The sequence below is a fragment of the Notamacropus eugenii genome, chromosome 4 (assembly GCF_028372415.1).
Source record: "Notamacropus eugenii isolate mMacEug1 chromosome 4, mMacEug1.pri_v2, whole genome shotgun sequence".
Taxonomy (NCBI): domain Eukaryota; kingdom Metazoa; phylum Chordata; class Mammalia; order Diprotodontia; family Macropodidae; genus Notamacropus; species Notamacropus eugenii.
The window spans coordinates 410,049,437-410,076,580 of NC_092875.1; the positions used below are offsets into that span (position 1 = coordinate 410,049,437).

The 27,144-nt window shown below is 37.3% G+C and overlaps 1 protein-coding gene across 1 annotated transcript in view; it reads right to left on the reverse strand.

Moving 5' to 3' along the window:
• The window catches only part of ITGA1 (integrin subunit alpha 1), a 210,340-nt gene that overhangs the window by 108,948 nt on the left and 74,248 nt on the right, over positions 1-27,144 (reverse strand). The window contains exons 3-6 of the mRNA XM_072605656.1: positions 9,004-9,116; positions 6,497-6,585; positions 6,292-6,406; positions 5,602-5,729 (exon numbers count right to left, since the gene is read on the reverse strand). Coding sequence (XP_072461757.1) covers positions 5,602-5,729; positions 6,292-6,406; positions 6,497-6,585; positions 9,004-9,116 — 445 coding nt within the window. The remainder of the gene's footprint in view (positions 1-5,601; positions 5,730-6,291; positions 6,407-6,496; positions 6,586-9,003; positions 9,117-27,144) is intronic.

Consider the following 27,144-nt stretch of genomic DNA (forward strand, 5'->3'; position numbering starts at 1 on the left):
ACTAAGAATGTTCATAAAAAAGGTTTTGAAGAAAAGATATTTCCTTTTGGTTCTGTTGAGTTTGTAGTGCTCACCTCATATTCAGATGGAAATGACCAAGTAAATGCTGAAGGAAGATTCTGACCCAGATACTCTAACATCAAATCCACCAGTCTTTCTATTGCCCCAATTTGCCTTTCCCCATTCGTCAGTGACTGCATTTCTTCATGTACCCCATTTCACCAGTGACTAAGTTTCCTTTCTTGTCCCACAGTTTCCTGAATGACGGTATTTTGGTTGGTACCTCACTTGTTGGGGATAAGAAAAATATAAAATTTCAGAGTTGTTGGAAGGAATCTCAGTAGACATGGTCCAACCACATCTGAAAAAGAAACCTACTGCATCACATATAATAAACGGACTCAGCTTATACTGAAAGACCTTTAGAGAAGGGAAGATCACTGATTCCTCAGATAGAATTTCATGCTATTAGGAACTTGCTCGCTCATCCATCCTTGTCAATATTGTTATTAAATGACATCCTATTACCTCCTACATGTCTGGAAAGTAGGGGAGAGTTAGTCCTGATCCCCAATACACAAACTTTCCCCAAGTTTTAGCCCAAAGCAATAGCATCAAGAAAATTCTTCCTCTTCCCTAAAGTCACATAAGTGGATTGTGATAGCTTTCTGTTTGATAGCTTTCTGTTTGATAATAGAGCAGGTAACCCTTGATTGAAATTTGACCTCAGAATTTGAAATGCAGAGGAGAGAGAGCTATGATATCTCCTCCAATTTTTAATGATGAAATCAGCAGAACTGAAGACTCTAGTATGTATCCTTACTAAAAGGCATTTAGGGTTAGGGAGGTAAGTGAGGCTTAAATATCATAGGTCCCCTTAGGTTGCTTCCTCACTTAATCTATCTAGGTCTTATTGTCTCATCTGTAATATGAGAGGGTGGCATGGCCTCTAACAATTCTTGTAGCTCTAAATCCATGTTCCAATGAATATAGATGTTTTTAGAGACCTCTTATAAACTGGGCACCAAGGATGTAAAATAGATGGAGTTTGCTTTTGAACATTCTTCAGAAGACGACTGCCAGCTTGTGGGTAGTCTTTGGCTCTTTTATTAAAAAATACTGTACTTAAATCCTGTTAGCAACCACTGAGATCAAAATGGTTGTCAACACAAACAAGCAGGCAGTGTTCTTGGAAAGAAGCAATGCAAACCCACATGAAAGAAAACTATGCCCTTTAAAACTCTGCTCATTTTTGTACCTTTTTTTTTTTTTTTTTTTAGAGAATGTGTACTTCCAAATTTCCTATGAATGAATTTCTTTCCGGCAGCACAGAAGGAAGACAAATTAGTATTTGTTATTTTTCAGTCTACTTCACCCATTTCTAAGGTGGACTCAAGGATTTATTTTTAAAAGGAAGGATTTAGAGAATAATGAGCCAGATTCTTCAAATCATTTTTCTATCAAGGAAGGATTTTTAAAACCAGTCTTTGATGAAAATTTAACTTTTTTTGAAAAGATAGAAAAATCTGTCATTTGTTAAAGGCTGGCTTGAATGAGGCTTTTGAATGGCCCTATTAGTTCAGATTCTGTGTTGAGATGGAGTGAGGCACCCATTGGTAGGCAATCTGATAGTTAACAAAATGAAGTTTACTCAATCATGACACAGTAAAGCGACTCAACAAGGCTATTTCAGCACTTAGCTAGGGTGGATGTAGCTCTGTCTGGTGTGCAGAGGCAGAGTAATTTTCAGAATCTTCAGAAATCAGAAAATCCTGAAGGACCCGCATTCCTTGTGGATAGATCTTTGTTTGTCCTTGAGTAACCAGGAAACCCATGTCAAAATATCCAGAGATTATCAGGAAGTTACATTAGTCAGGTGTAGCTTGAGCCTTGGTCCAGGGTCAAGAGATTCCTGTGAACAGCTTTATCACTTCTCAGGGAAAAAGGGCTGCAGAAAGTGGGGTAAGGGAAATTCTGATCTATCATCCCATCATTCAAAGAAAATCACCATTAAAATTCCTTTTACAATAAAAGTACAAATGTATCTCTTGGATTATAGCTCTGTTGCTGCAAGGACCCTTCTAATTCAGTACCTGCATAATGAGGAAGGTGAGTCCCACTGAAGTTAAGAAGTGAATTGCAGAAGCAAAACTTTGCTTTTGTAGGTTTTCTGTTCCTAGTCCATATATCAATCAATAAAAATTTATTAAGGGCCAGGCACTGTGCTAAGAATTGGGGAGACACAAAGAGGCAAAAGACAGTCCCTGCCTTCAAGGATCTTACAATCTAACAGGGAAGACAATGTGCAAACATATATATATATACATATATACATATATATGTATATATGTATATATACATACATACATATATATGTATGTATATATATACACAAAGCAAGGATAAAATAGGATAAATAAGTGATAATTGATAGAAGGAAGGCAGTGGAATTAAGAGAGATGGGATAAAATCCCTGTAAATGATGGGATTTTATTTGGGACTTAGAGGAAACCAGGGAAGTCAGTAGTCAGGGCAGAGGAGGAAGAGCATTATAGGTCTGGGAGACAGCCAGAGAAAACCCTAGAAGTGGAGAGATGGATTGTACATAGCCAGGAGGCCAGGGTCACTAGATTGAGGAGTACATGATAGGGAGTAAGTGACAAGAAGGCTTGAAAGGTAGGAGGGGATCAGGTTATGAAGGACTTTGAAGGCCAAACAGAGAATTTTGTATTTGACCCTAGAAGCAATGGAGAACCCAGAGTTTATTCAGGAGAGGTGTGACATGATCAGACCTGTACTTTAGGAAAATCACATTAGTGGCTGAATGGAAGATGTATTGGAATGGGGAGAGACCATATGTGTGTAAGTGATCTGAAGGCTTATTGGTAATCTGAGGCCCTGCCAAAGGGGAAGGGGCTGATCACATGTATCCTTGTCACAAAAAGTAGGGGGGTATTCATTAAGCCTGAGTCATCCTTTCCAGACACTGAACTTTTTCATAAAGAAGTTTGTAGAAAGGGCGTCTCAGTTGGCGACAGAGCCCAGAACAAAGCAGCAGCAGCAGCCAAGTGATTAATTTTGTGGAAGGGGAAAAAAGAAAGTACTTTTCCCTCAGCATTTCAGGCAGGCACTTTGACCTCTAGAAAATGAATGATAGAATGAAGCTCATTAGTCAATTATTTGTACATTTTCTTCTGATCACTGCTTTCGGAGGAAAAGTACAAATTTATTTTCCTTCTTTAGATTCTAGGCAGTTTAGAACTATAATGTAAAGAGCCTTGGATTTAACCAGAGAAGTTCTGAATTCTAACCCCAAGTCTGCTGCTTCTAGCTACCAGTGTTATCTATTCAAATCACTTTCCCTTTGTTCTCATCTGTAAAATTAGGGGGTTGGACAAGGTGATCTTTGAGGTTCTGCCTAGCCTAACATGCCATGGTTCTCTTGACATCACAAAGTAAAACATATTTTTGTTCTTTTCTTTTTTTTATCTTGAACTACAGCACGGAAAAAAAAATCACATACACGGCAAATCCTACATCTTGTAGATGTCTGATAAATGGCTATGGAATGAATTACTTACTAGACCTGTGATTTCAGCAATTTATGGAACTCCCAGATGAGGAAATTCTTTCCACCAATGCATATCAGCTACTGCTCTGCAACTTATAGTCTTAAAGAGTTGCCTAAAGCAGTGAGTGGTTGGTTAAGTGACTTGCCCAGGGTCATACGGCCTATATACGAGTCAGAAACACACCTGAAATCAGGTCTTCCTGCCTTCAAGGTCAATTCTTCTACCTTTCTATTCGCCATACCATACTAATTGTTACGCTTATACACTAACAATATATCAGACATAGAATAATCCTTATTTTTTCCTCAAAAGTATGTAAAACATAGAAAGGACTCATAGGAGCACCAAAACATCCAAGAGAGCCCTCCTCTCTCCATGAATACCCCTTCCTACAGGGGAAGTTTACCGGTCTTAGCCTGAGGGATAGATGATAACAACAAGATTACTCTCTGTCCTTGAGGGATTGTCTTTATTTTGTAGGTTTATTTCAGACACTACCACTTTAGCCATCTGTCCTATCTTTCCCATATTAAATTATCTGAATCCACAGATCATATCACGTCTGGTGTACAAACCCAGTATGTCAAACACTTACTGGGAGTTAAATAAATTAAAAATGAAGGAAGGAAGCATAAACCTAGTGTCTGAAGTAAAGTTTACCAAAAATTTAGAATATGTATAGGCTTTGCTCTCTTTACGGGCCAACAGGAGATCTGCTGAGAAATGGATGCTCTTGGGATAAAAATGCTCTGGACAGTGACTTTCTGCAACTCAGCCCTGGGGCATTTACTGCTTAAGGGAAAAAAAATCATTAAAAATAAGAGAAAACAGATTTTTGCAGCAATATCCTGTATTTCATTACCCCTTCATTTATGCAACATGAGAACGGAAACCACAATGTAAATACAGTCCTCTGGGAAGGTCCTGTCACAGTTTCTAGGCACACTGAGACAGATCTGTTGTGAGCAGGAATGGCCAAGCTTATTTTAAAACTTGCTATTAAATGATGGGTCCTCCACATCTATAAAGAATGTTCCTCATTGTCTTTGAAAATGGTAGCCTGCAAATTGGCAAAGATGATGACAAAAAAAAATGTAATTGGTGAAGGGAGTGTGGGATGAAAGGTATACAAATACAATGGAGTTTTGAACTGGCACAAAAAATTTGAAAACAGTTTAGAATTATTTAAAAAACAAACAAACAAACCCAAGCAAACAACTAATTAAAATGTTCATCACCTTTGACTCAGAGATCCCAATGCATATACTCCAATTGAAAGAAAAATTCCAAATCTACCAAAATATTTATAAGTAGCAGTTTTATGACAGCAAAGAATTGTAAACAAAGCAGGTGCCCATTAACTGGAGAATGGCTAAGTGAACCGTAGTACATGAATAATATAGAACATTACTGTGCCACAAGAAATAGTAAATATGGAGAATTTATAGCAGTAAGAGAAGACTTATAGGATCTGATGTTGATTGAAATATACAGAATCAGGACAGTAATATGCACTATGCCTATAGAAACACAATTGTAAAGAACAACAATAAAACAAAGAAACAGAGTTGAATACTGCATAATTAAAATGATCAGCTTTGGCCCCAGAGAAGAAGAGAGAAAATGTACCTCTGTCCCTTCTTTGCAGAGGTGGGGGATTAAAGTGTGAAGATTTGCATATGTTGTCAAACATGATTGATGTGAGATTTTTTTGCTGAACTATTTCTTTCTTTTTATTATTTGTTATAAAGGCTGGTGGAGGAGCAGAGGAAGAATATACTCACAAATAAAAACGATATAAAAACAAAATTTTTAAAATGATGGTTGATACAACATTTTCTGCTTAAAAAGCTTGAAAAATGAAGACACTTCTAGATATGTCACTTTTCCTAGAAATGAGCACAGAAATCTGAACACAGATGGATTATAAAGTGATTTCCAATATTTAGCTTCATTAATGAATCCATTTCTATTTTTTGCTTTCTTTCTGATCCAAAAAAACAAGAACAAAAATGCAGAACTCCCTTACCTGTGTCTGCTTGGGACCAATGTCCATTTTCCCAAGTAAACTATTTAAAAAATCAATAACACTTGTCCAGGGGTAGATACTGTTAGAACCATCCAGCACTATGACAATGTCCAGTTGGGTACTGCATCCTACAATACAAAGAGGCAAATTGGCAACAATGGACTTTGCAATTACCCTCTTTTTGTAGACAATTGAAATGCTTTGAGAAAGGCTCATTACAAAAATCACTTCATAACCATTATGAAATATTGGTAGTAATCAATAAAACTACTTGTGTATCTCATCAATGAGAAACCTTTTCCTTCAACTTTTCCTCATGTTGTAGAACTGCTCTCACTGAAAACTCTTCAATGAGTATATTAAAGGAGACTTGTGAATTTCTGTTTACTTTGCATCTTTAAATATGTGGCTTCTTTATCTAAAGAGATTTCTGTTGTTGGAGTAAAAGTGACTTCACATCTTTCCAATGGGGTGCTTCATGCCTTTCTAAAAATTTTTTACACTAAGATCAATTCTTCAAATAGCACCAAAGTTTGGTTTTATACCAGTAAAGCAAACATTGACCTAAATTGGAAATGCTGGTAGCTGAGATAAATGCTTCATGCTTTTGGCATGCCTCCGTGTATATATTTCCTCATTCATTGCTGACTACTTTTCAAACACATAAAAATATCCCAACGGTATGCATACCTTGAACAGATGGTGCAATGGAGTTCACAACCTGAAATTTAGAATCAACATCCGAACAGATGCCAGTTGTATAACGTGAATGTCCACATCTATAAGCATACAAAGGCCCACAAGCCTTGAAAAGAAAGAAAGAATTAAAAATCCTGAAGATTTACAATGATCATTTTCTTAGGGTCATTAACAATATTGCTCTTTCCTTTCTTACCAGAAACCCGCCTTTTGGGTTAGTGACTAAAGTGGATCCAAACGTCATGTTCTCCTTTACTTCTGTGACATTGGGAATTGACGTATAAACTAAAAATAGAAGAAAAATGTAAATTGGTAGAAACAGAATGCAATGTCGGTAAGTTGAAATATTCTAGACCTTGCATGGGGGAGGGGTGGTGGTGCAACCAAGTAATCTTCAAATTATTATTAGGAATAAAATGAAGCAGTTAAAGTTGAAAAACTGGCTTAGGTCCCAGAATCTTTGTCTGGGTCACTGTCTCAAATAGTTTTATTGAACTGAAAAAAAAAGTGCAGAAATAGCAAGGCAATGAGAGTGTGGGACTGCTGCCTCTCACACACTTTTGCTAATAGAAACAGATAAAATATTCAGTTTCATATGAAATTTTTATGTATACATAAAGTTGCTTTGTATGCTTCCCTACATGTTCAGGAATGTGTCAAAAATTTCAAACAAGATATGTGCTAAAATTGAGTGGGAAACCAGAATGGGAAACCCAAAAAGCAAGTTTTTTTTATCTCTATGTCAATATCCTAGTGAATACAGTTGCGCTTACTAAGAAAAATGTGGGAAAGGATTAGAGCAGTAGGTAAAGTTCTAGTGAAAGAAGTACAGTGATTAGGACATATTTGATATAAGTATTTTGGTCTCAAGTTGGTTCCAGAATACGAGAACACTTAGGACTAGATTAACTGCCATCAGAGCAGAGACAAAAGTTTCTCTGGGGCATTACTTACATCAGTTCCCATCATGGCAACACTTGGGTGAGCAGGATTTGGAAGCAGATGCTGCTGCTGCCCAGTTAGTTTGAACCTCTGGCAAAGGTAGCCAGCTGTCAGTCTGACATTCTTTCAGTGGTCTGATCTCTCAATGAGATCTGGATTCTGGGATGGTTTATTTCTTAATCTAGGAAACCTATATGCTTTCTTAATCCAAGTGGTTAGGTTTTTCCTGAGGTTGTTCTAAACAACCAGTCTGTTTTGTCCTTCAATTAGTCTTAGGATGGCCCTGAACTCCCCAAGACCCTTTGGCTTGGGGATGACCCAGGGTCAGACAAGATCCCATAGGACCATGTCACACTAGAGACAGTCACTCTTGGCCCTTCCCACTACTAGGGAAAAGTAGCATTTTTCATTGTGCTTATTACGTCACTGAATAATTCCAATTTGATGTTTCATTCCCCTAGGGTTTAAAAGGAAATTCTATTTGGAGATTTCTTCAAACCTCAGTGAACCAAAGGATTCTATTTCAGTGTATGTGGTGCATCTCTTTTTAGTAGCTGTCAGTGAACCTTACTCTTACGTTTAGTGCATGTTATGATACTGCTTGAAATTTTTAAGAGATATGAAGATGCATATATACATATATATACACATACACATACATATGTACATGTTGATGTATATGCATATATATGTACGTATGTGTATGCATGTAAATAAGTATTTGTTAAGCACCTACTATATGCCAGGAACTGTGCTAAGTGCTGAGGATACAAAAAAAGGCAAAAAGCCAGTCCCTACTGTCAAGGAGTTCACAGTCTAAAGGAGGAGATGAAATGAAAACAAATATGTACAGATAAGATATATTCAGGATAACAGAGAGATAATCACGAGACTTGTAGTATGAGGGATCAGGAAAAGGTTTTATTAGAAGGCAGGATTTTGTGGTGGCTGTTGTTATTGTCGCTAACCTTAATCACTAAATGGACATTGCCTCAGAAAGTATAATTTTAGCTGAGACTTGAAGGAAGCCAGGGAAGCTAGAAGGTAGAGATGAGGGTAGAGCATTCTAGGCATGGGGGACAGCCAGTGAAAATACCCAGAGTCTGGAGATGGAGTGCCTTGCTCAAGGAATAGCAAGGAGGCCAGTGTCACTTGATTATAGAATACATAGGTGGGTAGGGGGAAAGAGAAGTAAAGTGTAAGAAGAGTAGAAAGGTAGGGGTGGAAGGAGGTTATGAAGGGCTTTGAATGACAGAGGATTGCATATTTGATTCTGGAGGTGTAGTGTGTATATATGCACATATATGTTCTTGTCAATATTTGTTAATTTAATATAAATTATGAAAAAATTCAAACTGTGAGTAGATCATTTGTTGAACTGGTCCCCTTCCTTTTCTCAACCTGGGTTCCACTAAATAATTTTTGCTTTGAGTGGGAGAACAGGAACTGGTCTGGGAAGACTATTTCATGCTACTCCTGTGAAATTTCAAGTGAATGAGGGAGGAAGTTACAGCTGTCCCTACACTTCTTGTACATTGTATTAAAACATCCCAGATAGTTCTGAGTTATTTAAAGTCTACAGCACAAATATGTATGTGAAAGTGACAGAGTTGGGATCCAGGACTTAAAAATGTCCTTCCATTCTCAGAATCTGATCTCTTCAGATCTAAAAATTACTCTCTCTATACATACTATATATAAGATTCATTTTCTGAATTCTCCAAATGTATTGTAGGAATAGAATTTTCTCTATTACCTTACCTGGGAGATCCAATTTTACGCATGGCGATGGCTCTCCTCGCCCTACTGGACACTTATAAACATCACCAGTTCTGTTCTTGGGTTGGCCAACCAGTGGAGAACCAATGAGCACCCTGAAAATTAAATAATATGAATCAGTATTTTAAGTAATAAAGAGTCCTTTATTTTAGCTAGTTCATGACTAATCCTTGTTGTGTTTGTCCTTCACTCTTGTAGAGGACCATGACATCAAGATGATGACATGACTTGCAGTTGACTTTGATTTGAGGGAGGGAAGGCTATGCAAGGCCACCAACCTCACTTTTTTCTCCTGAGCCATCTGGATCCAATGGTCTGATATTCATTGGGATGACTGGAAATGACCAATGTGAGACCCTGACCCTTTCAGGTTAAGGTCTTATAGCATTCTCATCCATTCAATGAATAGACTTCTTTAAGTAGTTGCTCAAGGGATGGCCCCTTTAATTAAAAAAAAAAAATCAAACCAGGAGAAGAAGACCATCAGGGTTCCTGGGTAAAAAAGAAACAATTACTATTTAATATTTAAGTCCACTCTGTGCTAGGTGGGGGGGACTTGTTGTCCATCTATGAGTTCCAGAGTGAATGAGATTTGAGACTTGATCTTTGAGCAAGACATGTAGCCAGTAAACCCAGAAGAAAAAAGGCAGCTTTTGGGGGTGGAAGAGAAGGAGGAGGACTAATCCTAAGAATATTAACAACAACCTAATTGTTTCCCTCAGACAAGTTCAGTCAATGGTCAGTGTTCTAAAGACATTTAATTAAGGCAGACAGTATTCTCTCAAATGAAATACCACTTAAAATATTTCCCACACAAAAAACTCACCCAAAACTTCCGCACACATCAAAATATAAATGATAAAAAATGTAGAAAGATAAATAAAAACTCTATTTTTTACCCTGTGTTAGAAATTAGTGTACTTATTATTTTCTCTTCCAGTCTTCAACCAGATGGTGTTTTTAACTTTTCCAGAGTCTCAAGTATAATATCTGAAATAATAAGCTAATCAAACACTGAACAAGGAACTATAGGAAGCATGACAATGTATGTGATGTTTGGGATTCCTAGTATTTATAAGTAGGCTCTGCATACATGGAATTTAAAACTCCACGGGTAAAGCAAATAGTGTCATGCGTATAAACATATGATTGGTGATAGCTGTAAGGTTAAAGGGATACAAGATCTTCCCTGCCCATTAATAGGTCTCAATGAGGGAAGAACTTGCCTAGGGAAGCTTGCTTGCAATGTCTGCATTCCCTGGATTGGTGATGAGTACCTTACTAAATCTTGCCTTCTGGTACCGTAATAGCAATGTTCCAAATAAATATTTTGGTTTTGTCACAGAGGAGTAGAGTTTATTATATTTTGGGAACAAACCCTGGGAATACGAATGCATATTCATAGCAGGTGCTATGAGTATCACATTGGTGTTGCAATAACTTACTTTTATTGATTTGAAAATTAGATGTTCATATTCTTTGACAACTTATCAATTATGCAATTTCTCTTTCTCTTATATATTTGTATCACCTTCCTATATATTTTGAACGTCAGACTTTTATCAGAGAAACTTGCTGCAAAGATTTTTCCCAGTTAACTGTCTCTTTTATTATTCGAATTGAATTAATTTTGCTGCTAGCAAAGCTTTTTTGTTTTTTGTAACTGAAACTCTTCATTTTTTAAAATGAATACTTCTGTCTTATTTGGTTAAGAATGCTCCCCCTAGCCATAATTGTGAAAGGAATCTCCTATTCACTTCTAATTTGTTTATGATATGACCTTTTCTATTTAGGTCATTTTTCATTTCTAAATGACACTTTACAAAAGTGAAGTTATGATGAATGGCTAGATTTAAGGTTACTGTGGTGTATGGTGTGTGATACGTTGGCATACATCTGATTTCTGCCAGGCTACTTTCCAGTTTTCCCAGCAGTTTTTGTTGAAGAAGTACTCATTCTATTAGTGGACTTGGATTAGCTGACATTATGCTGCAGTGTTTAGTAGCCTCCAGATCTTGTTTACCTAATTGTTCACTCAATCAACTGTTCTAAATTTTAAACTGGTACTAAATAGTTTTAATGATTTTTGCATTATAGGGTAATGTGAGATCTCATGCTATTAGATTCTATTTATTCCTACTTTTTTCATTATTTCTCTTGATATTCTTGAACATTTTTATTTCTATATATGCATTTTGTTATTTTTTTCTAGTGTTATAAATAATCCCTTGATAGTTTAATTGATAAGGCACTAAATCTGCAAATTAATTTAGGGAACAGAGTCATTTTTATTTGAAAGGAAGAGGATTGTCCTTGTGTGCAGCTCAAAGGGAGGCAGAATAGACATCTCTAGACTATTCTTCCCTCACCCTTCTCGAAGGGAGAATTTTAATTCAGGCAATTGGGGTCAAAGACTACTCTGCTCTCCCCAGAGAGATGGCATGCTGCTATATGTATGTGTATATGTATATGTACATATGTGGGTATGTATGTATATGGGTATGTGCCTGTATATACACACACTCTCTTAAATTCTGATCTTGTAGGGGATATGATTTGGTTCCAACTAAATTCTCATAACTTTGTCATTTTTGCAGAGTAGCAGAACCCCAGGCTCTATATCCAAGACTTGACCTCTTTTCTCTAATGCCAGTCCCAGAATGAACACACATAGGAAATAGTAAAGAAATTCATTTATCCAAATCATAGCAAAACAGAAATCAGAAAATTTTTTTATATAGATCATATATACAAGACAATAAAAAGTGTAGGAGTTCTCTCCCTGGAAGTGAGATAATTCAGTGAAATCAAGAAAATATGTAGAAAGACTGATGCTATTTTGTGGACTTATTTATATCCCGCTATTCTATTGAAGTTAATATTTCAATTAATTTTTATTTGCATCTCCAGCAATAATTTTGTTTCTTCTTTGCCTATGCTTATTCATCCAATTCCATAAGTTTGTATTAGCCTAGTAACTAGAATTTTTAAAACTATATAAGATAATAATGGTAGAAATGGACATCTTTGCTTTACCTATGCTTATATTGGACTGGTGCTCTAGTGTTTCTCCGTTATAGTTAATTCAAGCTCTTGATTTTAGGTACATATTGCTTACCATATTAGGTTCATTATTCCTATGCTTTCTTATATATTTTTAATATAAATGAGTGTTATATTTTGTGAGAAGTCTTTTCTGAATCTATTGATACAATCATATTTTCATTTTGTTATTAGTATGATCTAATATTTATATTATAATCATACTAATATGAATACTCTTTTAAATATGTTCGATATAGCCTTTTGCTAGTATTTCATTTAATAGTTTTGCTTTGACATTCATTAGACCTACAGTCTACTTTTTCCCTTCCTAAAATGGGCATCAGTATCATACTTGTCTCATGAAAAGCATTTGGTAAGATGCCTTCTTTCTCTATTTTTATTGTTACAGCCTCATACTTATCTTTTAATCTTTTTTTCTTTCTTCTAATTTAATGTTTGCCTTGACCTTTTAGCCAACTGGTTGATCCAACTGTACATGGAGGACCAATTTTGAAATGACTTCTTTATTATTCCTTGTCTATGAAAATATAATCAAGTTCTCTTTTTAAGGTTTGAGGATCACCATTCCAGCACTATTTGCCTTTCTTTCTGAAGAATATAATTGTATTGCACAGGAATGAGCTTTTTGGAAATCTTTGATCTCTTTGATTTCTTGATCCTGACCCAAATTTCCATGTGTCATTTTCCACCATTCTCCCATTCTCAATTTAGCATTGAAGTCACCAAAGATTTATGTACATGTGGACATGTTTTGGAGTATCTTGCCAAATCCTTCATAGAATTTCTCTACTTCAAATATTGTAATAGATTTTTCAAAGACTGCAGTTACCTGTGTGCTACTCTATTTGTTCTTCCTCTTGCATGGCTAGCTTGCTAGGTATTTCTTAAAACGATTTTTCTTATTGGTTAGGGATCATGATGAACCCAATTCCACTAACTGAATGAAAAAATATTAAGCATTTTATATATATATATATAATTTATTACTTCATTTATATTTACTATTTATTAAGTACTATTATGATAAAACTTGAGATACAAATAAAAAGTAGCCCTAGCTCCTCCCCTGAAGGAGTTGACATTCTTTGACAGGAAGCCTTTCCCAGTCACTCTTCATTCTAGTGCCTTCCCTTTGTTATCTCCAATTATTATCTTCAATTATGTCCAATTTATCCAGTACGTACTTTGTTTGTACACATTGTACATATCTCGGCTCGAGCTCCTCAAAGGCAAGGACTCTCATTTGCTTGTCTTTATATTCCATCACTTGGCACAGTGCCCGGCACATAGTAGGTGCTTAAGAAATGCTTACTGATTGAGAATGATTGACTGACATTCTAATGAGGGAAACAACACATAAAGAATAGTGGCCAGGGAGGGTTATTTTAACATGAATTGTAGGAATGGTGACTGTATCTATAGGGGAAAAGATTGACACAGCTTTTCTGGTAGTGATTCTATTTTTGATTTAATTGAAAGTGGGAGGATGAGAGAGTAGAAGAGTCAGGAATCAAATGAGTCATTACAAGAGCCCGTCTTATATGAAGTCATGTGAAGCACTGACAAATTAGGACCCCAGTTCTTTTATCCATCTCTCTGAGGTGAACCTATGAAACATTCTTCCATTTAGATTTTCTTTCTTTGTCTTCTGTTTTCTTTTTTGGACAACAAAAATCAATGTGGATGTGCTTCAGTCTTCCTGACTCCAGGGCAAGCACTCAACTCTTTGATGGGCAACGATCTAACACTAACAGCAACAAAAATTAAATGAATATTTCTAAATAATCTTAAAACTGAGTGATTCATACTGTCACTTTCCACCATTCTGTTACCTTCACTATGGAAGCAGGCAAAGAAATTCTCTGGTGGTCAGCTTCTTGTGGGTAGTCTCTCTTTACTTAGCTCTTGTACAACAGGTCCATAGTCTGTCACCAGTTGGTAATCAAACCCTTTCTAACATCATAAAACCTTCCAGAATTTAAGCTTTCCCACTATAACTTTTGAGAATTCAAGGTCAGCATACAACTGAAGTAAGGATTTTGTGGTAGAAAATCTCTGGTTTAGTTTAAAAAAATCCTGTATAAGTGTAGGATGTGAGAGCAGATTTAATAGCAGTTCAAATGAGAAAACTCTGGGAGGTTTATTTTACCACAAGTTCAATATGAGTAAATAGTGCGGTATGACTACAAAAATAGTAGTGCCACCCCAGAGAGCATAGTAGAATGATAGTGTATGTGTGTATGTGTGTATGTATGTATGTGTATGTATTTATATATATACATTTATACACATACATCTGTGTGTGCATATGTGCATGCGTGCATGCGTATATGTGTGTGTATGTGTTTATGTACCAGGAGTTCTAAACTTTTTTTGTGTCATGGACTCTGGCAGTCAGATGAAGTCTATGAGATCCTTTTCTGAATGATGTTTTTAAATAATTGAAAGAAATTTTAAATTTCGGTTAGCAAAAGTATAGATGTGATTTTTTTTCCCATCCAAGTACTCAGACATTTTGAAAGTTATCCATGGACCCTTTCCAGATTAAGAATCCCTGGTTTTATGTCTTAGGATGGAAATGTGCTATAGAGGAATAAATGGGGGATACAGGAGTCAGAGAATTTGAATCTGAATGTAGTTCTATCACTTAGTAGCTGTGTGACTTCAAGGTTTGTACTTCAGAGCTCTAAATGAAGAACTTTTTAGGGTTTCCCTAGAATTCAGTTGGACTAGATAATCTCTAAGGATTATTCTAGTTCTAAACACTATAATTTAATGAGATACTGGGGCTCAGCTAGTATGCCCTTGTATGGTCCGTAGGGAATGCAGTACATATATGGAGAAGTAAGTACAAAACAATCTGAGGAGGGAGTGGGCTCTATCAATTAGGGATTTGGAAAAACATAGTATAAATGTAGGGGAGCAGGGTTGTAAGAGGCAGATGTAAGGAAATTAAAAGATTCCATATTGGAGGGGACAACCAGTGCAAAGGCCTGGAGGTAGGAAATAGAATGTTACACAGTAGGACAGTTTCTTAGAACCTAGGCTATATGAACAGAAGTTATGTGAAGTAAGTTCAGAAAGACAGGTTGGACTCACACATTGAAGGTCTTTAAATGCTAGAATGAGAACTTTCTCTTTTATCCTAGAGGCTACAGGGAAACAGTAAAGCTTCTTGAGAGGAATGGTTTGGTCTGACCCCTGTTTTATGATGTGGGAATTTTGTTTTGAACTCAAGAACAAAAAAACACGATAATTTCATTGCAAACCTTGCCTTGGAGTGTTCATAAGGAGTATTAACAGAAAGACCAGCATGTAGACCTAGCTGCGTACACTCCAACTTCTTTTGCAGTGATGAAGGAGCATAAAGAAATTAACAAAAGTCCTCCAAAGGAAGTCAATATTGAATTCCATTTTTAATTCCACAAGTATTGATTAATTAATCATTGATTCGTTAAGTGATTAAATGTCCACTATGTCCTGGGGTGCTGGGAGTGGAAAGAAAAAAAGAACAGATCTTCCCTCAAGAAGTTCACATTCCACTAGATGGATACAACACTTATACATATAAATAAATGAAAGGTAAGTTGAGGAGGAGCACTGACAGCTAGAGGAATAAAGGCTTCCCATGGGGGGAGGGGCACACGAGCTGAACTGAGCCTTGAAGGAAGTTAAGAATTCTAGGAGATGAGATGAGGAATGAGCTCGTCAGACATGCCAGATAGTGCATGCAAAGGTACTAAGACAGGAGGTCCATCGTTAAATTTGGGAACCAGAAAATAAACCAGTTTAGCTAAAATATTTAGGTGTGAAGGGGATTGATATGAAATGACTTGAAAGTAGGCTGGAACCATACTATGATGATTACTTAATGCCATTTGAGGAGTACCTAACTTTAGTACTTAATGATTTTAATATGAAGGTGAATATAGAGGAGGAAGGTGAAAAATATACAGGTAGTTCTCATTTTGTGTAAATTTGCATTACACAAATTTGACTTAATGCAAAGAATTTTGAAAGAATTCTGCATCCCCCCCCAAAACCTATAGAACTTAGTTCTCTGTCTTCACTTCTGTTCCTCTGACCAAAACAAAACAGAACAAAAAACCCTAAATCTCCCCCCTACAAAAAAAAAAAAAAAACCTCCAAATTAAAGCACATCAGAAGAATGGAGAAATGAAGAGACCTCCATAGCCACCAGATTGGAGGCTTGACTTGAGACTTTTGGCACTGAGAGAAAAGACCTTTGCCACACTTTCTCCACCTCTACCATTTTCCCCTTCTGATCTTGAATGATATGTTGGCTCCCTCCTCCATGGCATGTGGCCTCTTTCCTGTCGCCCTCCCTGCCTCCCTTTCCCATGTCAAGAGCAAATTCATATTACATAAACATCTCTTTACATAGATGACTGCACTACTCCACTTACATAAAGCCAGAATTGTCTGTTTTGTAAATATGATTCAAGAATAAGAAAGTCTTACTAGTAATTAACCATCCTGAAGTGGAATGGACTATGCTGGAAACTGGTTGGTTCCCACACTGGAGATCTTTAAGCAGACACCAGGATGCCAGAGGGGGGAATTTGTGTTTCAGGTATAGAATCATAGATTTTGAGATGCAAGGGACATTCAAGGTTATCTGGTCCAACCCCACATTCTGCATCTGAGGCTTAAAGAATGTACATGACTTGCCCCAAATCACACAGTTTGAAAGTGGAAGAGATCAGGAATTGAATCTAAATTTCTGATTCAAAAACTGTTCCTCTTTTAACTAAATACACTGTATAAATTGGAGAAGATGATTGCTGAAATCCCTCCCAATACTATAATTCTGAGACTCTAGTGTCCTATACTTTGGCTAACTTCCTCCCATCAATTATAATATTGTGAGCTCCTTGAAAACTAGGGCTGTTTCATTTTTGTCTTTATAAACCCAATGACCTAACTGCCTCACATAGAGTAAATGCTTAGTAAATGTTTGATAACTTCATTTGGCTTATTTAAAGAGCTGTTTATTGTAGCCTTGTTCATTCGGTAGCTTTCTCTGTCTAGATGTTCCAACTTATATTTTCTCATCTACCTCCAACCTTTTTTGCTTTTGGATCCATAGGTAAAGTGAAACTCACTATCTAGGTGCCAAACCTCTTCTGTCATGATCCATAAATGCATAAGCATCAACTGGTGGCCCTTTTAGAAGAGAAACAAACACAGCAGCCCCACAAACTTCAGGACCATGGAAAATGCCAGACAAGGGGATGTGGGTAGAAATGAGAAAAGTCAAAGAAATGACAATTTGCCAAATGAAAAATTAAGACTTCAAAGAGAACATCAAAAACTACACAAAATAAACATCATTAAAATTGGAAAAAGATTTGACCCAGATTGAAAACAAAACCAAACCAAACCTTCCCCCTTGCTGAAATAGGGTGCAATTTTTTAGGTACTCAGATCCAATTACTTTACAATGACTACAAACTGAAGCCTTAAGTACACTGTTCTCTTTTTCTCCATAACTCTACAGAATGAATTCCTCTAAAGTTGCATAGTTAACCCAAGTCAGTATTTATTAAGTACATACTATATGCCAGCTTGGGTGGCTAGGTGGTACAGTGGATAGAACATTTGGTCTATAGTCAGGAAGACCTAAGTTCAAATCTGACCTCAGACACTTACTAGCTGTGTAACCACAGGCAAGTCACTGCTTGCCTCAGTCTCCTCATCTGTAAACTCTTGGTTGCAAAATTAGCAAAATGTATGCCATGCGTGGAGCAGCTAGGTGGCACCCTGGATAGAGCACTGGGATTTGGAGTTAGGAAGACCTGAATTCAAATCTAGCCTCAGACTCTTACTAACTGTGTGACCCTGGGCAAGTCACTTAACCCTGTTGACCTCAGTTTCCTCATCTGTAAAATGAGCTGGAGAAGGAAATGGCAAACCTCTCTAGTATCTCTGCCAAGAAAATCCCAAATGGGGTCATGAAGAGTCAGACATGACCTAAACAACTTAAAAATAACAACAACATAGCTGGGCAGTGGAATGTGCTGAGGATGCAAAGAAAGACAAAAAAAAAATGGTCCCCGCCCTCAAAGAGTTCACAGTCTAACAGGTGAGACAACATGCAAATACCTATGTACAAACAGAAATATGCAAGATAAATTGGGGACAATCTCAGACGGCAAGATCATAATATTAAGAAGGCCTAGGGAAGACTTCATGCTGAAGGTGGGAATTCATAGGATAAGAACTTAATCCAGTTATCTAAACAAACTGATAAAAATTGACTCAGAATACTGAGGGATTTAATCATTATAACAACTCAACTTTTCCCAGTTTTTGGTAGCATAAACACCTGCTTATTTATAGCTTTACAAATAAACTGTCTAGCTACAGCATGAAAGAAAACAGTTGTTAGGACTATCCCTACTATCCTTCTTCATAGAGGTCTGGATTTGGTTGCCCAGTAAGGAGTAAGAGAAGAGTGCAGGATGAGAGGAAATCTTTCAGTCAAGGAGGTGATACAGACAAGTCAAGGAGTCAGAAAGAAGAAGTAAGATGGTGACCTTTCTTTCAAAGTCATTCTACTTAGTGACAAACTAACCACAGGGAGAGGAGATGAAGGTATATTTCGAGGCACAGGACGTGTAAATCAATCAACAAACATTTATCAGGTACATAATATGTGCCAGACACTGGACTAGGCATTGGGAACACAAAACCAAAAAACGAATCAGTCCTTGCTTTCAAGTGAGGGAAAGCACTGGCAGCGGGAGCATCTACCTTCTCACAAGTCAATATCCCTGGCACATCAAGGAGAAGATCAAGAATTCCTTAGTTCTTTATCTAGCGATTTTGCTGGGATATTGAGTTAAGTACCAGTTAGAACTATGTTGTTGTTTTTGTTAAATTTTATTTTTTTCAATGAACAAATAATTATTTTCTTTCTCTCCCATCCTCCCCCATCATAAACAAAAAAGGGAAAAAAAACACCTTTGTAATGAATATTCAGAGTCAAGTAAAACAAATTCCTGCCTTGGCTATGTAAAAAAAAAAGTCTCATTCTGTTCCCTGAGGAGCAAAGACTTTTGAGGTTTTTTGTTTTCACAGTGTTGTTGATGTATAAAGTTCTCTCCATATTCTGCTCCCTTCATTCTCCATCAGTTTAAATAGGTGTTTTTCAAAACTATCCCTTTCATCATTTGGCATGGAACAAAGGCAATCCATTACATTCATATATAATAGTTTGTCTAGTTATTTCCCAATTGATGGTCACCCATTTAGTTTCCTGTTCTTTGCCGCCCCACAAAGAGCTGCTATAGATGCTTTTGTTTGTATGGTTCTTTTTCTTTTATCCTTGATTCTTTGGGGTACAGATCTACTAGTGGTTGTTTGTTGTCTTTCATTCTTGAAGGGGACCAAAATGACATCGCTATGTGAAAGTCAAGTTACTGAGTATCCAACTGTGACTGATCAGACCAATACGAGTTCAGAATGCTCTTCCACAGGTAGGGCACAAAAAACCCCCATGAACATTTGGGGTAGATTCTCTAAATTTGCACCTCTTGAGTTTCTGTTGAGCCACTTCAATTCTGCTTTGCTTATAGAGCACAGCACCTTCTCTGTGGGTATGCCATGCTGGCTGGTCCTGTGCCAGTGTGTCCCATGTCACACAATCAATTCCAAAGTTCTTAAGAAGGACCTTGAGAATGTCCTTGTATCGCTTCTTCTGACCACCATGTGAGTGCTTGCCCTGTGTATCCATAAAATATTCCTCTAGGCAACCATATGTTTGGCATTCGAATAACATGGCCAGCCCATCACAGTTGTGCTCTCTGCAGTAGAATTTGAATGCTAGATCAAAGAATTTGCACAATTTAGCAACTTTTTTTGAGGCATAATTCCAAATGGTTTTCTGAAATGGCTGGACTAGTTCACTGTTCCATTAGCAGTACATTAATATGCCAGTTTTCCAACAGTTGTCATTTTACATTTTTGTCAACTTTGATAATCTGTTGGTATAAGGAGGAACCTCAGAGTTGCTTTAATTTGAATTTGCTTATTTTTATTCTTTGTGAATCTTTGTTTCAAGTAGTTTCTTGTAAAGAACATATCATTGCACTCTGCTTTCCAATCCATTTTGCTTTTCTCTTTGGTTTTATGGGTGTTTGTAGTATCCACAATTCTAGTTAGGTTGGATAATTGTGTATTTCCCTCCATCCTAATCTCATACTTTCTTCAAGGTAGCTTTATTAAATAGGTTTTTATTGCATTGTGATGAGCAAATGATGTGTTTAATATTTTTCCTTTTCTATATTTTTGGTGAGGTCTTTATGCTCCAATACTTGGTGAATTTTTCCAAAGTTGCTCTATTCAGTGTGGAAGTACACAAGTTCCTTACTGTCATTTTTATTATTGTTCAGTTGTGTCCAATCCCTTTGGGGTTTTCTTGGAAAAGATACTGGAATGGTTTGCCATTTTGTACTCCAGTGGCTCCATTTTGTCAGACAATCAGAGGTTAAATGCCTTGCATAGAGTCACACAGCTAGGAAGTGTCTGAAGCTAGATTTGAACTCAGATCTTCCTGACTCCAGGCCTGGTGCTCTATCCACTGAGCTGCTAGCTGCCTCCAAATTCCTTATTATTCTCATTCAGTTAATATCAAAGATCTATCATCTCCAATTTTTCTAAAATTCTACTCAAATACCTAATTTATTTCTTGTTTATCTAGATCTATAAGAGATGGACTGAGCTCCCCATCCCCACCCCCATTATAGTTTCACTACTTCTCCCTACAATTCCATTAGCTTTTCCTTTAATTATTTAGATAGTATCCTATTTTGTGCATACATATGGAGAATTGATATACATAGTGCTATGTACCTTTAAGCATAATGTAATTTTCCTTCTTATCTCTCTCCTTAATCACATCTGTATTTACTTTAGTCTTATCTGAAATCAAGAATGCTATCTCTGCTCTTTTTGAGTTTGGCTAAAACACAATAGATTTCGCTTTAGCCTCTTTAATTATGTATGAATATTTATATTTCACATGTGTTTATTGTAAACAAACTATTGCTGGATTCTCTTTCCTAATTTAAGTCAGTACTTAGCACTTAGCACCAGTCAGTACCAAACTCATAGTAGGTACTGAATAAATGCTTGTTCATTTGCCTTATTTATGGGTCAGTTCATCCAATTCACATTCAGAGTTATGACTGTTAATTGTGCATGTCCTAGGGTGGAAAGCAAAGCCAGCAGGGTGAGTGGGAGGCTTTCCAGAGCCAAATCCTTTCTGCTGAACAGAAGCAGGTTAGTTTCTAGCAATATATGTATTAGTCATTAAATAGGCATATGCTACTTAATTTGAGAAGCCTTCCTTGTTGTTCAGTTGGTCCAACTCTACATAACCCCATAGAAAACACACCAATGCTGTCCATGGGGTTTTCTTGGCAAAGATATTAAAGTGGTTTACCATTTCCTTTTCCAGTGGATTAAAAGCAAACAGAGGTTAATGACTTACCCAGGGTTACACAGCTAGGAAGTGTCTGAGGCCAGATTTGACCTTAGGTCTTTTTCATTCCTGGCCCAGGACTCTATCCACTGAGCCCCCAGCTGCCTATGTTTCCCTAGTGTCCAGAAGTCCCTATATACTCTCTCTATATATAACTCTCTATATAACTCTCTATAACTCTCTCTCTCTCTCTCTCTCTCTCTATATATATATATATATATATACTCTATACCCTATATAACTCTAACCTGTGAGTTAGATAACTGCTTTGAAAAATCCACCATATAAATGTACACAGATTACCTGAGAAGACTATTCAGGAAAAAAGAGAGCATGCATTCCCATTAATAAATTGACCAGATTGATTACCTTTTTTTTTTTTTTTTTTTAGTGTGAAACAGGATTTTCAGAGGACAGACCCCACTAGGTTTTGAGCTGGAAACACCTTAGGGCATAGGACACTTACTGAAGGTGACAGGCCCAACATAGGCTGAAGAGGGCAGTCCTAGGGAGTCTACATTCAACCATAATGTGTTATCTCTAGGAAGAAGAAGAAGAAGGAAAATCCAAGACAAGCCTCACCAACCTTCAAAGTTTTCCCTAGGGTCAGCCCTGCTAATAATTATCCCTAGATTCAAGGGACCTGGTTGATGTAGAGCATATTATATCTTCTTTTTAAATAAAAGCAATTACGTAAATTTTGTTTCAAAAGCTCCCTAAACCCTTTAGCTCATGGTAAACACAATGAAAAAAAAGCTGAACTTCATCCAAGGTAGAATGTATCCTGCTACTGAGAAACCACGTGATTTTGGAGTCAGAGATTCTATGTAAAGGAAGCCACACAGTGAGGTGCTGGAAACTACACAGCCAATTGTTCCCTTTTTAATCACTTTCAATTTTTCAAAACGACAGGAACAAGTGACTCTCTCAACTTAAGGATTGTCATCTGTTTTTTAAGTTCATTCTTTAAACCACAGTGGTTTTAGCAGAAGATAGATATGCTTAAAGTTGAATAATTAACCATTAGTATGTTAGATACTATTAAATGACTAAATTAGAAAGTGTGAGGTCCCTTGAAGATTCAGAGAGAAATGAATGGGGACTCAAAAACTCTAGGTTCATGTCTTGGCTCTGTCCCTAGCTAGTTGTGTGACCTTAGGCAAGTCACTGAGGCTTTGGTTTCCTCAACTGTAGACATGAGGGGAACAGTCTAAATGCCTCCTGGGGTCATTCAGAGAGGCATGGGAGAGATTTAGGGATTTCTATTTAGATATGGCTCACATCACACAAGATCATAGATTTACACCTAAAGCGAACCTGTGGGGTTATCTAAAACAGGTTAAATTACTTATTCAAAGTTATAGTACCAGTTACAGGCAGAGCCCAGGCATGAACTAAGTCACTTTACCTCTGGATAGATCAGGATAATTTTTACAGATGGTCCAGAAAGAGTGACTCATCCAAGTTAGAGGCAGAGGCAGGATTAGAACCCAGAGCCTCTGGTTCCTCCCCCAGCACTTCTTCCACTGCAGCATGGTGAAGGGAAGCCAATCTCCCTTACTGACAAACTAATTTTTTAAAACTAGTATTGTGGGTGTTTAACATTAACTGTAGAAGTAAGTAATTGGCATAGTGTCAAACAGACCCTTGAATAAAAGCTTCCCAGAAAAATTTTTTCCCTTTAAGTCATTTTGCTTCTTTTCTAGTTTTATAAACATTTATAGCATATTCAAACAATTGTTTCTACATTTGCTTTTTTGCTATAAGTCTAAATACTATATGCTGTTACTATGCATGCACCCTGGTTTGGCAATTTAGAAGGGAGAGGGGAGATTTTTTTCCAGTTAGCTAGAAGAGAGGCGTCAAACACACAACACTTCTGAGTGTGGCCTGAACTAGATTAAAATATAATTGGGAAATATTTAAGAAAATAAATGAAAATATAAATAAAATGTAGATAAGTATTTTTTTCCACGACCCAGGCCAAAATCTTTGGAGTCATAGCAGTGTAAAGTCACAGATTTAGAGCTAGAAGTTGTAAGGGTAGTTAGAAATCTCTTAGTTCTGTTTCCTTAACTTCCAGATGAGGTGCTGAGGCCCCATCTCAGGGATTCAAGGTCATTCAGGTATTAAGTGGTAGAGCCAGTAAATCCAGGTCCTCTGAATACAGCTCTAGCACCCCTAGCATCCTTCTACAAATCTTTGAGCTTTTCTGCCCAGACCCCTTCTCTCTGGGTGGTACTGAGAGGAGGTGTTCGTGTGGTCCTAGCTCTAGCATCCAGAAGAGTATAAGCCCTAATTTGGGTGAAGAAGCATCTAAGAGCCAAGAAAGACAGAGAAAGGGAGCAAGTTCCAATTGTAGTATTGTGGCCAAGAAGAAGGTCAGAGCCTGGAACTTTGAGAGGCACAATGAGATGATCTTGAATGAGGATAAATAAATAGGTAGGATATTAGGTCTCTGGTACTATATTTCCAATGATGATAAGTGATTTAACTCCAGAGGTTCCCAATCACTTCCAGAATCAAATATAAAATCTTCTGTTTGGTGTTCAAACTCCTTCATAACTTGCCCTCAAAACAAAACACAACAAAAACAAAAACACAACTTTCCAGTATTCTAACATTTTGCTTTCTACCACATACTCTGTGATACAGTGACTGTGACATACAGTGCCTCTTTACTGTCCTTAGGACAAGATATCCGTCTCTGAACTCTGGGGATTTTCATTGACTGGCTTCTATGCCTGGAATGCTCATCCTCCTCATTTCTCTTACCTTCCTTAAAGTCCCAGTTAAAGGCCCATCTCCTCCAGGAAGCCCTTTCCAATCAATTTGTCTTAATTCTTGTGTCTTCTCTCTGTTGAATATTTCCAATTCATTTTGTACAGAGATTGTTTTTGCATAGTTGTTTGCATCTTGTCTCCTTGATTAGACTGTGAGTTCCTTTACCTTTCTTTGTATCCACAGTGCTTAGCACTCTGTCTGGCACATAGTAGGCACTTAATAAAACACTTACTGACTGATTGTTATAAGGTTTGCAAAGCATTTTATATCTATTTTCTATTCTTATACCTATATCTATGATCAGATTAATATAGATAATTATATTATTATAGATCATATTATAGATAAATATATAATATATTTGGGCATATAAAGATACTTGTTCATATATAGTAGGTAAGTAATAATAATTATTGAATATTGATTATTATCTCTATAGCTATTATCATATCTATAATGTTGCTCCTTATAACAATCTTGGGAAGTAAATGCTCATATTATCCCCATTTAAGATTTAAGATCCCCATTTAAATGCTCATATTATTCCCCCATTAAGCAGCTGAGTCTCAAAGGGCTGAGTGCCTTGTCCAGGTTCACACAGTTGGCCAATCAATATCTTAGGCATGATTTGAACTTTGGTCTTCTGAGCTCCAAGTCCAGGAGTCTATCAACCTCAACAGCAGGAAAGCTGATTTAGTGAGGTGACTGTAGTTTGAGGCAAATCTAGGAGTGAAAGCCAAGGCAGGGTCAGAAACTGAGCTCGAGAAAGATTGTGGGACTGGAGCAGAGGCAGTAACAAATAAGGTTCTACAGGGAACAGACTGACTCCTTTCAGAGGGTTTGCTGTAGTGTCTGCTTATACCAGGGCTTGTGCTAGAGCTAGGAGCTAGAGCTTCTCCCTTCTGACAAAATGCACTTGTGTTCTGCCCAATTTTCTCTGATAGCTTCATCCCTTACATCCCAGCTATGATTAAGTCCTGTCAATTCTTCCAGATTTCTCTCAAGTTTTCCTTTTCTTTTCCATAACCTATTTACCTGGTGTCAGCTTCTTGAATTTCAGGCATATTTCAATTCAACAGACAGTTATTAACTGCCTATTATTGGCTAGATGGTGTACCAGAGGAAAGAGACATTGTAGATAGAAGGAAAAATTAAGATACTGAGGTCTAACCACTTAAAAAGTGGTGTCAAGAGTTACAAGAAAGAGGGAGGATTGAGGAAATTTAAATTATATACATAGTATGGGTTCTTTGACACAAATTTGGCAAGCCATCTACCATCTGAGCCCCTGACTCTCTGTATCCCTCCCATTCCCTCTTCCCTGGCCACTACTACCCTAGATGTCCTAGGTCTACTCCTATGAGAACATAGCCTTCCTGAGGGCAAACACTGTATTTGTATCCCTAAAACCCTGACACATCTTGGGCATTTAAATGCTTTGTCATTCATTAATCATGCATTCATTCATTCAAGAAAACATTAGGGAAAATGCATGCCCTTCATTTCTATTTGGGACATATGTCTGTTATAGTACTGGCATTTGGGATAAGTGCAGATGCAAAAATGTCTTCCACATTTAGAACTTGGGTCCTCATGCTCTTCACAATCTCTGGCAGCCTGTCACCTACCATGTTAAAGTTAAACATGGTTAAAGTCCAACAGAGCAACAAAAGAAGCATGTTTTGGCCCTTCTCCCCTAGGAGAGGATAATGGCAGATTGATGGAACTCTTTTATGCAAATAGATGTTGCTGCTTCTGTTTTGTTTATTAGTGTCATTACCTCAGGAAAAGGTATGCTTAGTTTGGGTATTCAGACTGAAGTATAGTTCAATAAAACTCCTGCCCTTTCTCTACAAAATCCCATGCTTTGTGTTAACTATATTGAATGCGAATCAATGGAGTGCTTCTACATCCATAAAAATTTTATACCCAGTATATGTTATTTGTTCAAAAAGTCAAGAAACCACTACAGAAACACACAGATACATACACACATATATGCTCATAATAAATTTTAACAGGAAGTTCTCATTCCTAGTGCTATCTTTCTAAAGTAGGAAACATTTAGAAGCCAAACCTCAGAGACGAACAAAATATTCCTTGAGTGGTTGAGGGGTAATTATTGAAAGTATGTTAACACTTTTGAGAGGCAGCAGGCAAGGCTAGTGGACTAAAAAAGAAGTCAGGAAAACCAGAGTTTAAGTTCAAGGTTTAAGAGACTGTGGCCAGGGTGGAGCCAAGATGGCAGAGTAGAAGGGCAGACCTGTAGAAGCTTTCCCCCTATATCCCATGAAATACCTGTAAAAAATGACTCTAAACAAATTCTAGAGCAGCAGAAGCCACAAAACACAGAATGAAAGAGATTTCCAGCTCAAGACAGCCTGGAAGGCCAACAGGAAAGGTCTATCACACTGGTCTTGGAGCAGAGCGCAGTTCAGCCTTGGCTGTGCTGTACAGCATGGATAGTATTAGAGCAGGCTTCAGGGCACAGGATCATGGGCAGCAGCTATGGTTTCCAGATTCCTCACCCCATAAAGGCCAAAGACAGCTTCAAAGGTCAGAGAGAAAGCTCTTTTACCTGAGTGAGAAGGGAATGCGGTCTGACCCCTGACCCAGGGTGGCAGCAGCTACTGCACAGCAGCATCCATTTTTGGAGCCCTAAACCTAAAGATCCTGGGGGAATTGAGCCCTGATCTGAGTCTCAACCCTGAGTTGCAGTCCTAGGGTGAGGAGGAGCACTACCTGGTGGAGCTGGTGGTGACTCT